Genomic DNA, 19,118 nt, shown 5'->3' on the forward strand with positions numbered 1-19,118 from the left:
TTGGAAACGACTTCAAGTATATGGGAGGGTGTGCGTAGGTGATATGCAAACACTACGCCGTTTTATTAAACGCACTTGAGCAGCTGTAGACGTTGGTATGTGGGAGGGCCCTGGAATCGTCCTCAGTGGAAGGACGACTTGTATTTTCTGTGAATGAAATACATCATTTGTCTCCCTTTGGAGGAGGGCTGTAGTAGTTAGTACATCCTAAGAAAATCAATGGAATAAGGAGTCAGTGTCAGTATTGATAGTATTTGTGCTTGAAGCTAGAAACATTTCCCTTCTGCCCGGCCTAATTCATGAAAGCCTCAAGAAAGATTATTTTTTTAATTCTCTAACATTGTGCCTGATTTATGTTGGCATAAAGAATATAGTCTCAATTGTTCAGTCCATAGACACATACAGAATATGAAGCAAATCTTAATTGGGTATATATAGAATAAAAGCACTCTACTATTTCCCAGATATTTTGTAAAGCAAAGCTATTGTGTGCCCTTTTATTTAGGAAATTGGAGCTCAAGAAGGTGAAGATGATACCTTTCTAACAGCCCAAGTAAGTTAACATTTAGTCCTATGAATTTGATATTGGGGGGTAGGAGTGGGTTAAGGAATCTCATTTTGACTACATAATTCTTTAAACTGCTTTGCATTTAATATTGAGGTATTTATGTAGTATATATAAAAATACTTAAGCTATTGGCAGCTAAAATTGCTGTTGCTGTAAATGTAATTGTTGCTGTTAAATACTGTCAAGTTGGTTCCTACTCAGCAACCCTGTGTAGGGTTTCCAAGGAGTAGCTGGTAAGTTTGAATCACCAACCTTGTGGTTGAAACCGACATTGCAGTCTAGTGCTTATCCTATAGTGCCACACTAGGAGTTCAAAAATATAATTGTTGTTAAGTGCTTTCGAGTCGGTTTCGACTCAGCACCCGCTTTATAGAGTGAGGAGCAGCAGGTGGATTTGAGCTGCCAGCATTGCAGTGCAAACCGACCTTGTGGCCTAGGGCATTATCCTGTAGTGCCTCATCAGGACTCCACAAACGTAGTTGTTGTTAAGTGCCGTTGATTTGATTCTGACCCATAGTAACCCTGTATAGGGTTTCCAAGGAGCAGTTGGTGAGCTTGAACCACTGACCTTGCAGTTTAAACGACTTTGCAGTCTGACGCATTAGCCCACAGCGCCACACCAGGACTCCTTAGTAGTTACTAAAATGAGGTTCTAATCATTTCTAGTACAAAAGTAAAAACCACCAGTCTTTTCTATAAAGCAAAATTATTTTCTCTTTCTCATCTGTAGCCAAGAACTGCATTTGCCCTCTTTAAATTGTACGCTTTAAAATAGAGAAAGGAGTTTCCTCTGTTTACTAGATATAGGAAAATAGTGGTTCTGTCTTGATTTCCTCTCTAGAGTACTTGGACCTAAAGTGTATAACAAGTCTCCTGTTTCATAGGACTGTTAATTGCCTCTCTCTATACCTTCTTCCCTTCTGTTCTCTTGCCTTTGAAAAGCTGGTGAGGCTGTACACTTAGTGGGGGAGGGGCGATAGAGTAGCTTTTTATATGATATAGCATTTCATTGGTGTGGCACTATATGTTATGCACTGGACTGCGTACCACAGTGTCTGTGTTTCAACCCCACCAACTGCTCCTTGGAAACCCTACACAGGGTCTCTATGAGTCAGCTGACTTGATGGCACTTAACAGCTTAACTACAACAGCAAGCATTTCACTAAGAGTTACAGATCTCACTACAAAGATTAACATGACTAGCTACCTATGTCATGTGGTAGGATAAGCACTGGACCTCAAGGTTGGTTTGAACAGCAGGGTGGTGGTTCAAACCCACCAGTATCGCCTCAGAAATCCTATACAGGGTTACTATGAATTGGAACGCATTTGATGGTATTTAATAACAACAATAATAATCTACCTTATAGATTCTGAGTATTTGCTGTATTTTCCTATGTGAAATATATTTTTTTCAAGATGAGCTTTGAAGTACCTAAATTAACTTTCTAAGTGATTTACTAATTTAAAAGGATTTTGTTATTTACTATATGCCACATTCTAAAACTAAATCTGTTTCAGATGGGGGGAACTTTTCAAATAAAGTGTATTTCATGTGTTTATAAGATACATTTTCATGTCATTTAGACAGGAAAACGTTCCCATTGTTTTGTTGTATATATTTATCTGTTTCCTTATTGCAAGAATATTTTGGTTTAGCCTTTGTAGTGGGTTGGCGGCTGTTGAGTTGATTCGGACTCATGGCCATCACAGGTGTATCAGAGTAGAGCTGTGCTCTATAAGGCTGATGGTTTTCAAGTAGATTGCCTTTCTTCTGAGGTGCCACTCTAACCTACATCTCCTCGGTTAGTAAACCAATTAAACTTCGGAGTTGATACAGCAAGTATACACTTCAATGTAGTTCATGATTTCTACTAACCCAAGTTGTTTTTGTGCATCACCCACCACTGCAAATGCATTAGCAGTTGGAAATGATCTAATTTTTTTTTTGGTATTCTAAAGCAAATAGTTTGGATTCTTTTTTCTTGAATTTAATTTCTTTCTAAAAGAATAATTTGAAAGTGGTGTGCGATCCACAATATTGCATGTAGATAAAGGGAAGGCAAATTGTATTCTTCAGTTTATTTGTTCTGTTTGTAAGTAAATGGTAAAGGTGCCCTAGTTTGTGTATCCTATAAAGATAAATGACAGTAAATGTTTTGAAAGAAAAGATTATTGATATTTGAGCATTACACATTCTTTGCTGCCACTGCCCACCACCCCACCCAAGTTAAAGCATTTCTCTGTTTGCATGCTATAGATTAGAACTGTAATGATTAAAGCTAAATTCCAGTACAGCAATTTACTAAGAGCTTCTTAGAGTACAATATAATGGACTACATGTGTAATAATAGAATTGACGTTGTCTTCAGTGATGTACTTGCATTGCTCATTTTACTTCCTGAGCTTGTGGCTAAGTATATATAGTGTTTTATTTTTACTTCAGTATGTATAAAATATATACTAAAGTAACAAATTAAAAAGTTGTCATTGTCTAGTTGGGTCATTTATACGTTAACTTAAAGCCAATAGATTATTTTAAATGATTTTTTAGAAATATAACTGCTCAAATGTAATTTGAGCTCAAGCTAAAATATTTGACTTGTTTAAGGAATGCATATTTTTATAGGAATTTAAATAAAATTGTACTATAAGATAAACATGCCATTTAAAATATTGTTTATAGTTAAATTTCACTTTAAATTTTTAATTGCTAGACTGTCAGCTAAGGCAGCAGTACCTGTATTACGTGGAAACTTGTTAGAAATGTAGATTGTCAGGTCACACAAGTCTCCTGAATAAGAAACAGCACTCTGTGTTTTAACAAGCCTTCCAGAGGATTCTACTGTGGACCCAAGTTTGAGGACCAGTGGTCTAAGATTTGTATGTGGTAACTTCACAACACCTTGACATAAAACAATCTACTTCTATTCAGCCTTCATTTTAAAAATTAGAATGAAAAAATTAAAATAGTCCTTTAGAAAATTTCAGCTGTTGATTATAATGCATATTACTTTGCTTATTTTTCATGGTTTTATATTTGGGAAGATGTTAACTTGATTTTAATGTGATTAGTTTGGAGTTTTATAGTATTTCAAGTTTCTTTTGAGATACTCTGTTTTAAATCTGTCACATACTTAATTTTAGATTAGACCAATATATCAAATACCTTTAAATTAAAATCAGTCCATTTTTGTATGTGCATGTAGCAACTACGTATCCATTTGTAAAAGATAAAATGAATAATTTGATACTAATAGTCATCCATCTCATTTTTGAGATGCTGAAAAAATGAGTGTTGGTTTTTGTTGTTTTAGTAAGCATTTAAGCCCTTTGCAGTGTATTCAGTTTCATAAAATAATATTGTCATTCTTTTTATTTGTAGTTGTTTGAGATGAGTAAGATTTGGGTTATATGAACCAATTTTAAATACTATGAACAAATCCAGTTCATTGTTAGCTTAATCATTGAGGGATTTGTTTATTTCTTGTCTAAAATAGGACATACTAAGCATAGACTCTGCTTCTGATCAGAATATTCTCTTACCTGTGTTGGTGATAGATATCCCTGGCTTATATTTAATTATCACCAATATAATTTATCTGAATCTGTACTATCATTAAAGTTGAATTTTATGTGAACTCATTTTACATTTGATTATTCTTTGAATTTCAGGATGGTGAGGAAGAAGAAAATGAGAAAGGTATGCTTGATGCTAATGTAGTTTTAAAACTACTGACATTTAGAAAAATAGTAAACCATGTCAAAATAAAGCATTCTATATCTGAAACCTTATCAATTTAGTGTTGGTTAGCATCTTGATTTTATTTTTCAATTAGTTAAATTTTTTTGAACACTTAAAGGTATGTTCTCACTAAATAGTACATATCAGTTACTGTAGTGAATAATGCCATTTTTTAGCTAATGCAATGTTAATTTTGTTTTTAAAATAATTTCTAGCCAACGGTAAGTTGATTGCATACTTAAGACTGGCACTGCAGTAACTCATACGTGCTTTATCGGAGTCCTAGTGTGTGACAGATAATGAATTTTAAAAATACTCCAAAAAATGATGGAGTCCCAGAAAACATTTTGTTGGCTACTTTAGAGAAACTTCCAAGCAGAGTCTTCTGCAAGTTTTAGTCGTTTAGGAGAGCTGTCACCTCCAATACAATTAATAGGGACAACAGGAACAATATGTGTGATCAGTAGGAGCTTATGGAAGAGTTCTTGGCAGAAGTCAAAGGATCTTACCTTCTTTGGACTACAATGGACGTGGAGCAGGACTTTTAGGCAAGGCAGAATAAATAGCCTAGAAGAAATGATGAAGTAAATCTAGTGACTGAAAATCACACGTCTGAAGTTTTTCTATTTTATGGAAATGCACGACCTCTTTGAAAATGGTCATTGTGGGACTAAGTGGACTGGATGAAGACTGGAAATAACCAATTTCCTGAACGTTACGGAGCAGGCCATCTTTGGAGCCTTCTGTAGCAGTTGTCCTTACAATTTGGGACTACTCACGAATTGAATAAGAAGACCTAAAGAGATGGGACCTTGAAATACTGTGAAGACTGATTGATAACCTCAGACGGTGACCTTTCAAGAAGTCACTGTGGAAGTGCTGAAGGTCATAAGGGTTAAATCCCAAGATGTTTTGAACATTAAATCACAAATCTGCACATTGGTCACTATCCCAAGGAGGAAAAAAATCTCCCATGTGCCACTAACTCATAACCAGAAACGAAGAACTGGTATCCTCAGGATGGAACCGATTTCCCACTATTGTTGTTTGGTATTTGTCTGTAGGGATCGTTTTCCCCATGAAGAATAAGTGATCCTGGGTAAAGGATTGTTTATGTTAGTTAATACCCTTGTGTTTTTTTTTCTCCTAACCTTCCATCAGTGCTAATAACTGGCTTTATATTTTCTAGGTCCTATTTTAGCATATGAATATGAAATTGTTTAAACTTCTTGTTTTGCCATATTTATTCCTGTTAAATCCTCTTAGATATAGCAGGTTCTGGTGATGGTACACAAGAAGTATCTAAACCTCTTCCTTCAGAAGGGAACCTAGCTGAGGCTGATCACACAGCTCATGAAGAGACGGAAGCTAATGCGACTGTGAAAGAAGCTGAGGATGACAACATCTCGGTTACAATCCAGGCTGAAGATGCCATCACTCTGGATTTTGATGGTGATGACCTCCTAGAAACAGGTAAAAATGTGAAAATTACAGATTCTGAAGCAAGTAAGCCAAAAGATGGGCAGGACGCCATTGCACAGAGCCCGGAGAAGGAAAACAAGGATTATGAGATGAATGCGAACCATAAAGATGGTAAGAAGGAAGACTGCGTGAAGGGTGATCCTGTCGAGAAGGAAGCCAGAGAAGGTTCTAAGAAAGCAGAATCTGGAGACAAAGAAAAGGATACTTTGAAGAAAGGGCCCTCGTCTACTGGGGCCTCTGGTCAAGCAAAGAGGTTTGTTTTTCTATGTCAGTTCTTTACGATACTGAATTCCAGCATTCAATAAGATCACTCTACATTAAGGGGGTGGCTTCAAGACCATGTACAGTAATTAGTATCTTATGATCCTGCCTATAATACTTTTGACCGTCATAAGTTACTTTAAAAAAATTTCAAGATCTTCGTAATATGCAGTGTGTCCTACTGATTGCATTGTCGAGTTGTCAGCATATATTTGGGGTTTTGTTTTTGTTTTTTGTTTTTGTTTTTTCAAATTGACAATTTTTTTGTGTTTTATTTTTAAAAATCCTTGTGATGATGGTTAATGAACAACTATCAGTTCTAAGAACACAAAATGAAGTCAAGTCCCAGTCCTGAAATCTGGAGAAGATGGCCATATATCCACTGAATAGAATTGTCAGAAAATCTAGATCTTCAGGCATCTTGGGGAAAATCAGTGCAAGAATCCTAAGGGAGTCATTTATTTGTTCAAATAACCTAACCTAGGCCTTTGGAATTGTTGATTTCTCTAAATAGCACTAGTTTGAAATATAGTCAATATCAAGCTGTTCGATTTTTGTTCTTTTGTTTTTTGTTTTCAATTTTCTTCTGGTGATTTGCTTCTTTAGCTCTTCAAAGGAATCAAAAGACAGCAAAACATCATCCAAAGAAGACAAAGGTAATGGATTGTTTTTTTCCTATTTGTTTCAGTGGTAACATTTCACTATTTCATTAAAATTAGTAATTTGTGTTTCCTTTGACATGTAGATCTTAAAATTTTGCTTGGCAGGCTAAAAGCTTTGGTTGGCGTTTTGTGTCAACTATGGAGCTAAATAGATTCAAGCCATCTTCAACTGTAACTGAAACATACTCTTATTTGTAAACTAGCGTGACTGGTAAAAAAATCCATTTGCTAGGGAACACACTTACCTTATCTGTTGTAGTTTAAGCAACCATATTGAATAATATTGAAATGTTGTTTCCTTACATTATAGTTTTTGAAGTATTTTATCTTCTGTTGCAGCCATTTGTAATTACTATGCAGTCTCACAATATTTTCCCTGTTCTGTCTAGTAGGAATTGTGCTATCAATAATATATGTGTGTGTGTGTGTGTGTGTGTTTGGAGTTTAGTATTTAAAAGAAAATCAGTCTCTAACATTTAACTCTATTTTTTATTCTATATATGAACGAGGGCACAATTCTGTTAATATACTCAGTATATACAGTATTCTAGTTCCTCAGAAATTGACTTCATAATTTATTTATAATAATAGTTTTGGATTATTTTTTGCTGTTTAGAAGTCTTTGGTTATCTCCTGACCATGAACATCTTGTACATATGGTCTCTACTTGATTTCTTTTTTTTTTTTAAATAAGGAATAAGCATATACTGTTCAGTTACTGCGAAGTACTAATATAGCACTTCAGTCCCTAAAAGATTGTTGTATCTTTTATGGTTTATTAACTATTTGATTGATATATTTTAATAGTTAGAACTTTTTTTAAGAATAGATTGATCTGGTAATTGACAAGTAATTATAATACTTCTCTTACACTTTTGGTAAGATAGAGTAAATTTAAATTCAGAAATTTAGTAGTATTGATTGAATATTACCTTTTCCCAATTATTTAATAAAAATCATATAGCTAGAAAAATGGAGTCCTGATGTGACAATATAGGATAATTACGGGACTGCTAACCACAAGGTCAGTAGCAGTTCAAATATACCAGCTCTCCTTGGAAAGCTGTACAGTGCCGTTATGAGTCAAAACCTACTGTATGGCATTTAACAGTTAGGAAAGTATCTGGGTTCAAAAGTTACTTCTAACATTCAAAGTATGAACCTTTAGTTAGCTTTTTATAAAATTAAATAGATCCCTTGTTAAATGTATTTCTTAAGAGCAGAAATGCATCAACCATTAATATTTTAAAAATTTGAGTCAGGCATATATGTTAATTCTAATTCCCTTCAGTTTCCATGTTAGTTTTCAACTTAACTGCTATGAGACGTGTAATTTTTTACTCATTGAACATGTTACTCTTTCTAAATACAGTAGTTTAAACTTACAAACATTGCCACTTTTAATTGTTTACATTTCATTTGTCATAAGTGGATATGAATTGTTTTCTAAATAAAATCAGACTAATAAAAATTCCCCTGTTATAACAAACAGTATAGCTGCAGAAAGCTATGAAGGGTGACTTATGAGGGAGGCTTGTTTCCTATGAAATGATATCTGTATGAAACCATAATTTGTGCATGGAAGTAGTACAGAAGGATTTATAATATGATTTACCTATTCTAAAGGATTTCAAGGTCTCTGATTTTATATCTTATATAGTATTGAGTAATGTTGAATCCAGATTTATCTAATTGCCTATAATTCCCATTTTTTCTTATTCTTTCTCTAATAGAGGATGAAGATGAGCTGGTTGGTTAGTCTTTGCTATTAAGCATTTAAATTATTTAAAAGAGAAATAATTAAACTTAACAGCAATAGTCTAAAACATGTCATTGACTTTTTTTTACACCCTTTGACTTTAAACTCATGCAGTTGAAAGTGTACAAAATGTCCAAATTACTGCATTGTCTATTACTGTGTGTGATTCTAATAATAACAAAGTCATAGGATTTTTATACAATTATATTGATTATACAATCAAAGTTAAAGGATTGTATAGTTTTCAAAGAATGTGGATTTTATAACTTGGCGTAAGAAATGTGTTTAAGATACTTCAGCATCTGCTATTCAAATCTATTCTAGGAAGTGCAGGGAGCACAAGTGGTGGTGGTGGTGGCAGCTCCACTAAAAACATCTGGGTTAGTGGACTCTCTTCTAACACCAAAGCTGCTGATTTGAAAAACCTCTTTGGCAAATATGGAAAGGTACATTCTTTATATCTCTTTTGCATTTTTCTGGTATTTGCATTTGAGAGTGGGATCTTTATATACTTTGAACATCTAAGTCTGGTAATGCTGTTCAGATAAATTATATTTAAAACTGTATTCTATAAATATCTTCCAGTGTCTTATATCTCATAGGATTCCTAATCGGCATGATTATTGATCTGTAATGTTGAGTTTGCATCATTTAATCTCTTTCCAAGGACTTTGAAATTCAGAGTTTATATTTTGAGTGGATTTAAGGCAAGAACTGAGTCTCATTCATCACATTCCTCTAGATTTTTCCAGCACATTGTATGGCGTCTAGCACTTTGCTGGGCTGATTTGGTCAGTCTGGAAAATATAGGGTAAACTTTTTTTTTAAATCTGTGCTTTGAAGTGCTATGAAGGAAGACCTGGGTGCTCTGAGAGAACAAAGAAAGCTTTATTGTGGCTAGTTTGTCAGGAGAAGCTACTCTTACATTTAAGGAGGGCCCTATAAGGGAGAAAAGCCATCAAAGACTATTCAGATAATAACTGTTGGGTTGTAATTGATCTGCATCCGTTTGCACACTCTCTGCTTTCTATTTACATGTGAGTTTTTAATAAATATCATATTCTGTGGTAGGAACCATATCTTCCGTAGCTTTATGTGAACATGGTAGACTTGCAAGTGCTTATTAAATAAATGATTACTGCTGGTAAACAGGATTGCTGTGGGTCGGGATCGACTTGACGGCACTTAACAACAACAACGTTGGTAAATGGTTCCTTATGTGGTGCTGTAAGGTATGCACTGGACAGGTAACCACAAGGTTCATACCCACCAGCCCCTCTCAGAAACCATATTCAGGGTCACTATGAGTTGGAACCGACTCATTGGCACCCAGCAATATTGGTAAAGAAACGTTCTTGGACATTTACAGAAATCGGTCCTGTTGTATTCTGGAGTTTGTGTTACTGGTTTTCCCCATTTAATTAGAGTGGTGTCTTAGCATGAAGGAGCTTCTTGCAAGAGCAGATACAAAGTGCTCAGAATTGTTGGCCCATGATCAGTTGTAATACATTTTTTGTTTTTAATAATGTTTTGTTAGAGATGTAAAAACAATATTTTGATGTTGGTATTTATTGAAACTAAAAGTAGATAGGGATATATTTCACTTGATATAAGACCTCTCTGGTAGTGTAGTAGTTACTAATGGGGCTGTGAACCACAAGGTCAGCAGTCCGAAACTACCAGCTGTTCTCTGGCAGAAAGATGAGGCTTTCTGCTCCCGTAAAGATTTACTACAGCCTAAAACCCTATATAAAGTCAGAACCGACTCCACAGCACATAACCACCACCACCATAAGATCTTGGGCTTAAAAATTACATTGCTGTGGTGCAAGTCAGTGTTCAACAGGGTTGAGGTAAAAGCTAATGATTTCCAGCCCACCCACCCATAAAACTGCCTCAGATTTCCTACTTATATTTTCCAGGTACTTGTCTGGGTTCTCCTTTGTTTGGCATTGGATTGTTGTTCTCTCTTACCTTCTCATGTTTACCCATCTTTGTTTTTTCTCTTTTAAACTATTCATCTAGTTGGAGTGAAAGTGCATATACTCTTCATCCAATTGTGAGTTGGATGAAGATTTGTAATGTGCTCTCATATTTTAAAGTATATTTTTAAGGTTGCTTTGTATACATAGCTAGAGGTTCTTAACACATTTTTTTTAAAGTTTCTTGTAAAGTATATCATTAAAGGAAGGTGTTAATAACTCATCTGTAAATGATCTAGAAATTTAATTCATATTTTACCTTTAAGAGATTTAGAATGTTGGGCCTAAGGTAGGGAAACTTTAGTTCGAATCAAATTGAGAATATTACTCATTTATTTTAGTTATTTGTACAGTTACCTTACTGATAAAACTAATTACATTTTGACCATGTATTTGGGGAAAAGCAAAAAAAAAAACAAACAACGTGTTGAATTGTTTTTTGAATACTTTTTGAAATTGTTCTTCCTGAATATATGCTAAGACTTATGGGCAAGAGAAATGATTATCACAAGAATATGAAACAGAATAGCAAATCTTCTGAATTTGTCGTTTATCCTCAATTTATCTTGCCTATAATTTGAATAGTTTCAATTCTAAGTTCTCATCTATTTAGAAGTGTGCGTAGCTATAAAATTATAAAACTTCCTAAAATTGCATCATTTTATAGGTTCTGAGTGCAAAGGTAGTTACAAACGCTCGAAGTCCTGGGGCAAAATGCTATGGCATTGTAACTATGTCCTCAAGTACAGAAGTGTCCAGGTGTATCGCACACCTTCATCGAACTGAACTACATGGGCAGATGATTTCTGTTGAAAAAGTAAGTGCGCGCTTAGCCGTTTATATAAGGGGGTGTGTTCATTTGAAGGCTTGTATTTCTCAAGGTGGGGAATAGGATTAGGAATAATTTTTGTATTATTATTTGATTACTTTCTCCTGTATTACGTTTTGCAAATTTTCTTACAAACTTTTTATGATCATAAAAAAGCAACTTTAAAACATAGATTTTTTTTTTTTATTTTTTCTGATCAATATTTTTCAGGTAAAAGGTGATCCTTCTAAGAAAGAATTGAAGAAAGAAAATGATGAAAAGAGTAGTTCAAGAAGTTCTGGTGACAAAACAAGTACAAGTGATAGAAGCAGCAAGTAAGGACTTAACTTTTTCATAAATAAAAACTTCAGGGACATTAATGAATAGTTCTCATTCTATGGTTTTCTTGGTTGTGGTATAATAGGACGCAAGCCTCTGTCAAAAAAGAAGATAAAAGGTTATCTGAGAAATCTGAAAAGAAAGAAAACAAGGATACTAAGAAACTAGAAGGTAAAGATGAGAAGAATGATAATGGATCAAGTGGCCAAACCTCAGAATCAAATAAAAAAAGTGAAGAAAAGAAGCGAATAAGTATGCTGTGTATTTTCTTTCCTGGTGCATTTTACTGCGTAAATATTACAGTGGCAGGGAAATTCTGAGATTCTAATCCAGATTAATACTAAAGTTGGATGTTAGGTGCCACTATGATCGAAAATAGGTCTAGGTCCATTGAGAGAAATGTGCTCTTCCAGCTAAGTTCTTTGATTTTATTATCAAATTTGGACTGATTTAAAACGTTCCTTTATTTATAGTTATCCAGTGAGTTTAGGAATCCTGATGTGGTGCTGTGGGTTAATGAGCTAGACTGCAAGGTTGGTGGCTCAAGCATTTAACAGCAACAATTGAGTAAAGTGGAGTCCTGGTGTGGCGCTATGGAATGAAGCACTGGACCTGTACAAGGTCAGTTAGAACCACAAGGTGTGGGTTCAAACTCGCCAGACGCTCTTTGGAAGTCCAATATATTACATGGCCACTATGAGTCAGAACTGACTAGACTAGATGGCACTTAACAGTAAACGATTGAGTTAAATAGTCCTGGTGTGGCACTATAGAAAAGGCAAGGTCAGTTTGAATTATAAGGTGGCAGTTCAAACTCACCAACGACTCTGAAACTATATTAACAGTTTAAACTATTTTCAAAGCTCTTATCATAAAAATATATAGAATAATTTTTTTGTCTGTGGTTCATTAAAAATTCAGTCTTTTTAGACTGTATATTCTCTTAATGATACATGTCTTACACATTTGTTTATCTAGAAAAAACTTTTTCTCTTAGGTTCAAAAAGTCCAGGACATATGGTAATATTAGACCAAACGAAAGGAGATCATCCTAGATCATCAAGAAGAGGAAGACATGAGAAAGTAAGTCCCTTACAGGATGTTCTGTGTTTCAGTCTTTGAAACTATCTTTGCATACTTCCATGCTTGGAGACCTAAGACAAAAGGAAATGTTATTAAGACAGAATCTCGTTGAAAAGCAAAAACAAAACAACTTTTTTAAAAAACTACAAAAGCATTTTAATTTATAATCCTCTTCCAACTTTTTTCCCCCTATAGATTCATGGGAGGAGCAAGGAAAAGGAGAGATCTTGTTTAGATAAGAAGAGGGATAAAGACTACAGAAGGAAAGAGATCCTGCCTTTCGAAAAGATGAAGGAACAAAGATTGAGAGAACATTTAGTTCATTTTGAAAGACTTCGGCGAGCAATGGAACTTCGAAGGTAGGAAAAGAATCTTGTGTTTAAATCCTTGTGTGTCTATATAGATACATAGTTTGCCTAGCATTTTATAGTGTGTAAAATAACCTTTCCATCTCATATCTCCACATCAACAGTTCTGTAAAGATAATATAGTATAACTTTAAAAAAATAAAATACAAGATGGTGACATGGAGAAATAGAGCAGCTGAGGACTGTGACTCATGGAAAGAGAAAGGCAGGCTGGGTGCTGATGGCCAGGAGACGGATTTGCAGAATGTGCCCTTTGGTTGTTTAAATGGGTTTTTGTGTACACTCCCCCTCTCCCCCACAAAAAAAACCCCAAAAACAGAGGGAATAGAAGCAAATACTGTTAATGATTATTCACAGAGGAGATTGTAATCATTGCAGTGAAATGATGTTCCCCATGCAGACAATCACTCACCTCAGAATAAAAACTTTGAGTACAAAAAGGCTTCTTAACTCTTCCCTTACCCGCATGGCTACTGAGTGACAGAGCCAGAGCTCTGACCCAAGTTCAGTGCTCTTTCCTCTACTTCAGAGCTGCTACCAGAAAAAAAAATCCCTTTTAAATGGAAAAATGAGTTTTATGTTAAGACAAAACATTTTAATTTTTAGTGGAGATAATGGAACAGTTCATCATGAATGCCATTTAACCTTCACATAGCAATTTTGGGATGCCACCTCAAATATTTTCATGAATGTGAAACATTTCCAAACAGTAACTTACTTTATTCATCTAGAAATCAGTTGTCATGGGATTTCATGTCATTGTGATACTAACAGGAGTTTTAGGAATACTGAGATGCTTTTAGCAACTTTAAAACATTTTTTTCAAAAAGAAATTGTATATGCATCACTCAGAACTCTTCTTTCTTACATGAAGTCCTAATAAACTTAGTGTATTGTTTATCTGTGGGAGCAGGAACTTGCTGGAATATCGATTCTTAAATCTCACAGGCTGACACTGCTTTCATCTAAAAAATGATACGTTGTTGTTGTTAAGTGCCATCGAGTCGGTTCCGACCCATAGCGACCCTGTACAGGGTTTCCGAGGGTGTAAATCTTTACGGGAGTAGAAAGCCTCATCTTTCTCCCGCGGAGCGGCTGGTAGTTTCGAACCGCTGACCTTAAGGTTCGCAGCCCGATTCATAACCACTACGCTACCAGAGCTCCTTTTTAACTATTTTGAAACCATAAAGTATTTACCATAAAATGATTGATGACAAAATGCTATTTCAGCTGTGACTATTAGAAGACCTAATGAAGCAGTCAAATGTACGCACCCATCTGTCGATTCCCCAAGGATGTGGCATCTACAAAGGCCATGTAGTGATGTCTGAAATGCTGAACAACTCTTGGTAGTAGAATTTTCAAGAATGTACAAGTTTTCAACTTTTCTTTTGGTGAAATGACCATTATATTTTTTTGTAGAAAAAAATCTATTTAAAAGTTATATGGCACATGGGGCAGGTTTTTGTTGTACAAGACTATACTCATGCCTCCTGAAATATTTAGAATCCTTGATCCCTACTCACTGAATGCTAATAATAGTCCCACATCATTGTGATAATTAAAAATACCCCTCTTATTTCCATGGGGACTCGGTTTTGACTCGTTGGTAACCACAGAGATTCTAGAGGAGGACATGCGGACAGGAGCAGAAACAAAAGTCTGATGTGTTCACTTAATCACATCATTAAACTGTCAGAGAACAATCTATTATGGGCCAGTGGATGTACCATTTTGCTGTACTATAGCGTTTGTTGTCATTGATGTCATCAAAAAGAAAAAGTATACTTTAAAAAGTTAGAATATATAATAAACATTGCAAAAATTTTCTACCAAAAACAATTGATAGAAGTTGTAATTTAAGTATTTCTAAATACTGATTTTTGTTAGACGAAGAGAGATTGCAGAAAGAGAGCACCGAGAGCGAGAACGCATTAGAATAATTCGTGAACGGGAAGAACGGGATCGCTTACAGAGAGAGAGAGAGCGCCTAGAAATTGAAAGGCAAAAACTAGAGAGAGAGAGAATGGAACGTGAACGCTTGGAAAGGGAACGCATTCGTATTGAACAGGTGCAGTCAGAAAATCTTTTTATCTTAAATAATGGACCTTTTTCAAATCTGTGATAATGTCATAAAATTTGCTTTACTTATTGTAAAGCCTGTGTAGAATGGGTTCAGCGTTTAAGTGACTCTGGAAGATAACAGTGAATTGTTGTTGTTGTTGTTAAGTGCCATCGAGTCGATTCTGACCCATAGCAACCCTGTACAGGGTTTCCGAGGTCGTAAATCTTTACGGGAGCAGAATGCCTCCTCTTTCTCCCGTGGAACAGCTGGTAGTTTCGAACTGCAACCTTGAGGTTCGCAGCCTGATTTGTAAACACTACGCTATATAAAAACACAGTAGTGACTTTGTTTTAGCTAACAATTTTAGCTGCATAATAACATGGCAGACTGAGCATATGACTGTTGAGTCCAGAATGCTTGAAACTCAGGCTCCGTCTGTCATTGTCCCAGTCTTGTTGTTAAGTGCCATCAAGTCGGTTTCCACTCAGCCACCCTGTATAGGGTTTCCGAGAAGTGACTGGTGAGTTTGAATCACTGACCTTGCAATTGAAACTAACCTTGAAGTCCAGTGCTTATCACTACAGCACACCAGGACTCCATCCTATTCTTCTTGTTAAATGTTGTCAAGTTGGTTCTGACCCATAACGACCCAGTACAGAGTGTCCAAGGAGTGGCTGATGAGTTTGAACCGTCAACCTTGAACACCATCCCTATCTTGTTAAGTGCCATTGAGTCAGTTCTAACTCATTGCAACCCTGTATGGGGTTTCCAAGAAGTGGCTGGTGAGCTTGAACTGCTGACCTTGCAGTCTAGGGCATTAACCCACAGTGCCACACCAGGACTCCTTCCCAATCTTTGTGGGGGGTTGGTGTGGTGGAAGAGTGGGGGTCGGGTAGAAATACTACTAGTCCAAAATAAAAATACCAAACACTTTATCCTTCGAGTTGATTCTGACTCATGGTGACCGTGTAGGATAGAGTAGGACTGCCCCGCCGGTATGGTTTGAAACCTCTGCTCTATCTGTTGGCTGGGGAGTGACTAGTGGGTTGGAATCGCTGACCTTTCAGCTAGTCCCTGAGCGCAGAGCCAGCCAATGTACTGCCAAGGCTCCTCTTGACTTCTTATAATGGAATGATTTCCGGAGGTTAGAAGGAAATAATGCCTGTCTTTGCAAAATTGCCTTCAAGAATTTAAGGCACTTAGTCTCCATACATATTAAGAACTGTTTCCAACTCCCTTGAGATGCTTTGAATTTAGTCAAATGCTTAAACTAAATATGACCGTCCCAAATACTTACCAGCTGTCACTACTCAATCCCTGTTTCTAATGTTGCAGAACGGTAGCCATGGTTTAGATTACTGAAGTCCAATATATTTGTCCAAGCTTTGTGTTGCTGAGTTATTTTTGCCTATGATTGTTTCTTAATGGCAAGATTAAAACAAAATTGCATCTATACTTCCGTTTCTGTTTTGCACTGGCTGGTGCTTCCTCTGTGGTGTCTGAAGGAACGTCGTAAGGAAGCTGAGCGTATTGCTCGAGAACGAGAAGAACTGAGACGGCAACAGCAGCAGCTTCGATATGAACAAGAAAAGCGGAATTCCTTGAAACGCCCTCGGGATGTAGATCACAGGTAGTTGCTTTTTGGCTTTTTACAGTTATATTTCTTGAAGCTAAGGCTAACTGTTGTTGTTAAGTGCCGTGGAGTTGGTTCTGACTCTTAGCAACCCTGTTTAAGGTTTTCGAGGAGCAGCTGGTGGGTTTGAACTGCCGAGCTTGTGTTCACAGTGCCACACCAAAAGTCCTAAGACTAACTGTTGTTAAGTGCTGTTGAGTCGATTCCAACCCATAGCAACCCTGTATAGAGTTTACAAGGAGCAGTTGGTGAGCTTGAACCACAGACCTTGCAGTTCACATGACTTTGCAGTTTGGCGTATTTGCCCACAGCGCCATACCAGGACTCCTAAGACTAACTAGAGCACTAGAAAGTATAGGCTTCTCTCATTGGGGTTAAAGGGCATAGTCTCTAGGGCTGGGTAGACCCAGTACATGGTCAAATACTCAAGGAGAAGGAGATTGTTCCTCTTTCCCTTTATCCCTTCCTAATACCAAATGTTTTTTCATTATGATTGGAAATCCAGAGTCACAGTTATTGTTGTTATGTGCCGTGGAGTTCTGAGGCTGTCACAGTAGGCTTCAATAATGGTTCAAAAACTCAGATCCATTTAAAAAGTTCTCGTATGCTAGTATACATCATACAGGAATGGAAGTCATAAACTTGAGAAGACTGAAACTTAGAGATTCTGTCCTAATAGATTTAGAAATAAAACATTTATTTAATTTTCTAAATCTGAATTCTGGGATAGTTGACTGCATTGTGAAATGAATGACTAATGCTTGGAACCTTAACCTCTTTCCAGAGTTAAGGACTAATGGTTAGAATTTTATAATAAAATGGGGTTAATTATTTTATCTTGTTTTAAAACAGGTCATTTTTTCACCTATTTTCTCTCTAGTTAAATTGTTTTGATAGTAAGTTTACATAGTTTGGCCATGACTTCTGTGCTAGCTTGTACTCTTCACTGAATGTTTTATGTCTTAAGTTTATTGGCCCTCTTGTATGCATAGTTTGTAGCTTGATGTGTATGGCTGCAAGTAAATTTAGGGACTCGAAATCTGTTTCACGTAAAGTAGCAAATATTTCTCTTCAAGGCGTGATGACCCTTATTGGAATGAGAATAAAAAGATGTCTCTGGATGCAGATGCCCGATTCGCCCATGGCTCTGACTACTCTCGTCAACAGAACAGATTCGATGACTTTGATCATCGAGAGAGGGCCAGGTTTCCTGAGGGCTCAGCAGTACAATCTTCATCATTTGAAAGGTAGTTAAATGTGTTCAAACTTGTTGGATTTAATAAAGAAGCTTTGCTAGTGCTAATTTTGGTTCTACGTTAAAACTTTATTTCAAAAGTACAAATCAGAACTGAAAGTTGGGAGCAAATTTGTATGCTTCTGTGGGTTTTGTTTTTGCTAATGGGAACATGCTCCTCACTATTTGAAATGAATTAAATAGGCTGCCATAACTGGGATAAGGGTGTAACTTTATCTTGTTACTCTTACGACTGAGTGAGAGTAGGGCCCAAATCTTGGAATGCGGTAGGTGGAGACTTAGCTAAGGATGTGCCTCAGCTGTGTGTAAAACACCCTTCATGTGGGTGGTGACATGAGTGGTTGATGTAATCTCGAAGTGCTGAAACCCCAGTTGAAGAAAATAAGAATTATTATCATTAGTAATTGTAGCTTTTGGTGGGAAGTGTTGACTGAAATTAATTTTTGAAGAGGGCAATAATATCATTATAAGTTATACAAACTAAGTTTAAGAGTAAAGATAAGTGGAACTTCTCAAGACCTGCATTCTTTGTTTTGGATAATCAATAGGCGAGAACGTTTCGTTGGTCAAGGTGATGGGAAAAAAACACGCCCTACTGCACGAAGAGAAGATCCAAGCTATGAGCGATATCCCAAAAATTTCAGTGATTCCAGAAGAAATGAGCCTCCACCAAGAAACGAACTTAGGGAAACAGACAGGCGAGAAGTGAGAGGGGAACGAGATGACAGGAGAACTGTAATCATTCATAACAGGCCTGAGATCGCTCATCCTAGACATCCTCGAGAACCAGGGCCCAACCCACCGAGACCAACCACTTGGAAAAGTGAAGGAGGCCTGGCCACAGAAAAACGGGAAACAAGGTATTTGTGAAGTCTTTAATGCCTAGCCACTGAGGTTATTGTTAGGGCTTGTTGAGTTGAATTCCAACTCCTAGTGACCCCGTGTGGCAGAGTAGAACTTCTCCATAGGGTTTGATTGGCAAACAGTACAGAAGCAGACTGCCGAGTCTTTGTCATCCCACGGAATCACTGGGGCAGGGGAGGGGTGGGGTTGGAACCTGCAACCTAAAGCTGATTGCTTAAGTAACATGCCTAGCTAGTAGCGTATC

At 36.5% G+C, this 19,118-nt stretch overlaps 1 protein-coding gene across 2 annotated transcripts in view; it reads left to right on the forward strand.

Annotated features, from left to right (window-relative positions):
• The window catches only part of SLTM (SAFB-like, transcription modulator), a 43,537-nt gene that overhangs the window by 18,738 nt on the left and 5,681 nt on the right, over positions 1-19,118 (forward strand). The window contains exons 5-18 of one of the 2 annotated variants that reach the window (XM_006831599.1): positions 506-553; positions 4,244-4,271; positions 5,580-6,048; positions 6,663-6,712; positions 8,802-8,923; positions 11,127-11,276; positions 11,499-11,602; positions 11,692-11,858; positions 12,604-12,689; positions 12,885-13,048; positions 14,948-15,128; positions 16,628-16,752; positions 17,832-18,002; positions 18,559-18,870. In XM_006831599.1, coding sequence (XP_006831662.1) covers positions 506-553; positions 4,244-4,271; positions 5,580-6,048; positions 6,663-6,712; positions 8,802-8,923; positions 11,127-11,276; positions 11,499-11,602; positions 11,692-11,858; positions 12,604-12,689; positions 12,885-13,048; positions 14,948-15,128; positions 16,628-16,752; positions 17,832-18,002; positions 18,559-18,870 — 2,177 coding nt within the window. The remainder of the gene's footprint in view (positions 1-505; positions 554-4,243; positions 4,272-5,579; positions 6,049-6,662; positions 6,713-8,801; positions 8,924-11,126; positions 11,277-11,498; positions 11,603-11,691; positions 11,859-12,603; positions 12,690-12,884; positions 13,049-14,947; positions 15,129-16,627; positions 16,753-17,831; positions 18,003-18,558; positions 18,871-19,118) is intronic. The other variant, XM_006831600.1, reaches the window with a different exon arrangement.

The sequence above is a fragment of the Chrysochloris asiatica genome, unplaced genomic scaffold (assembly GCF_000296735.1).
Source record: "Chrysochloris asiatica unplaced genomic scaffold, ChrAsi1.0 scaffold00004, whole genome shotgun sequence".
In the NCBI taxonomy this organism is placed as follows: domain Eukaryota; kingdom Metazoa; phylum Chordata; class Mammalia; order Afrosoricida; family Chrysochloridae; genus Chrysochloris; species Chrysochloris asiatica.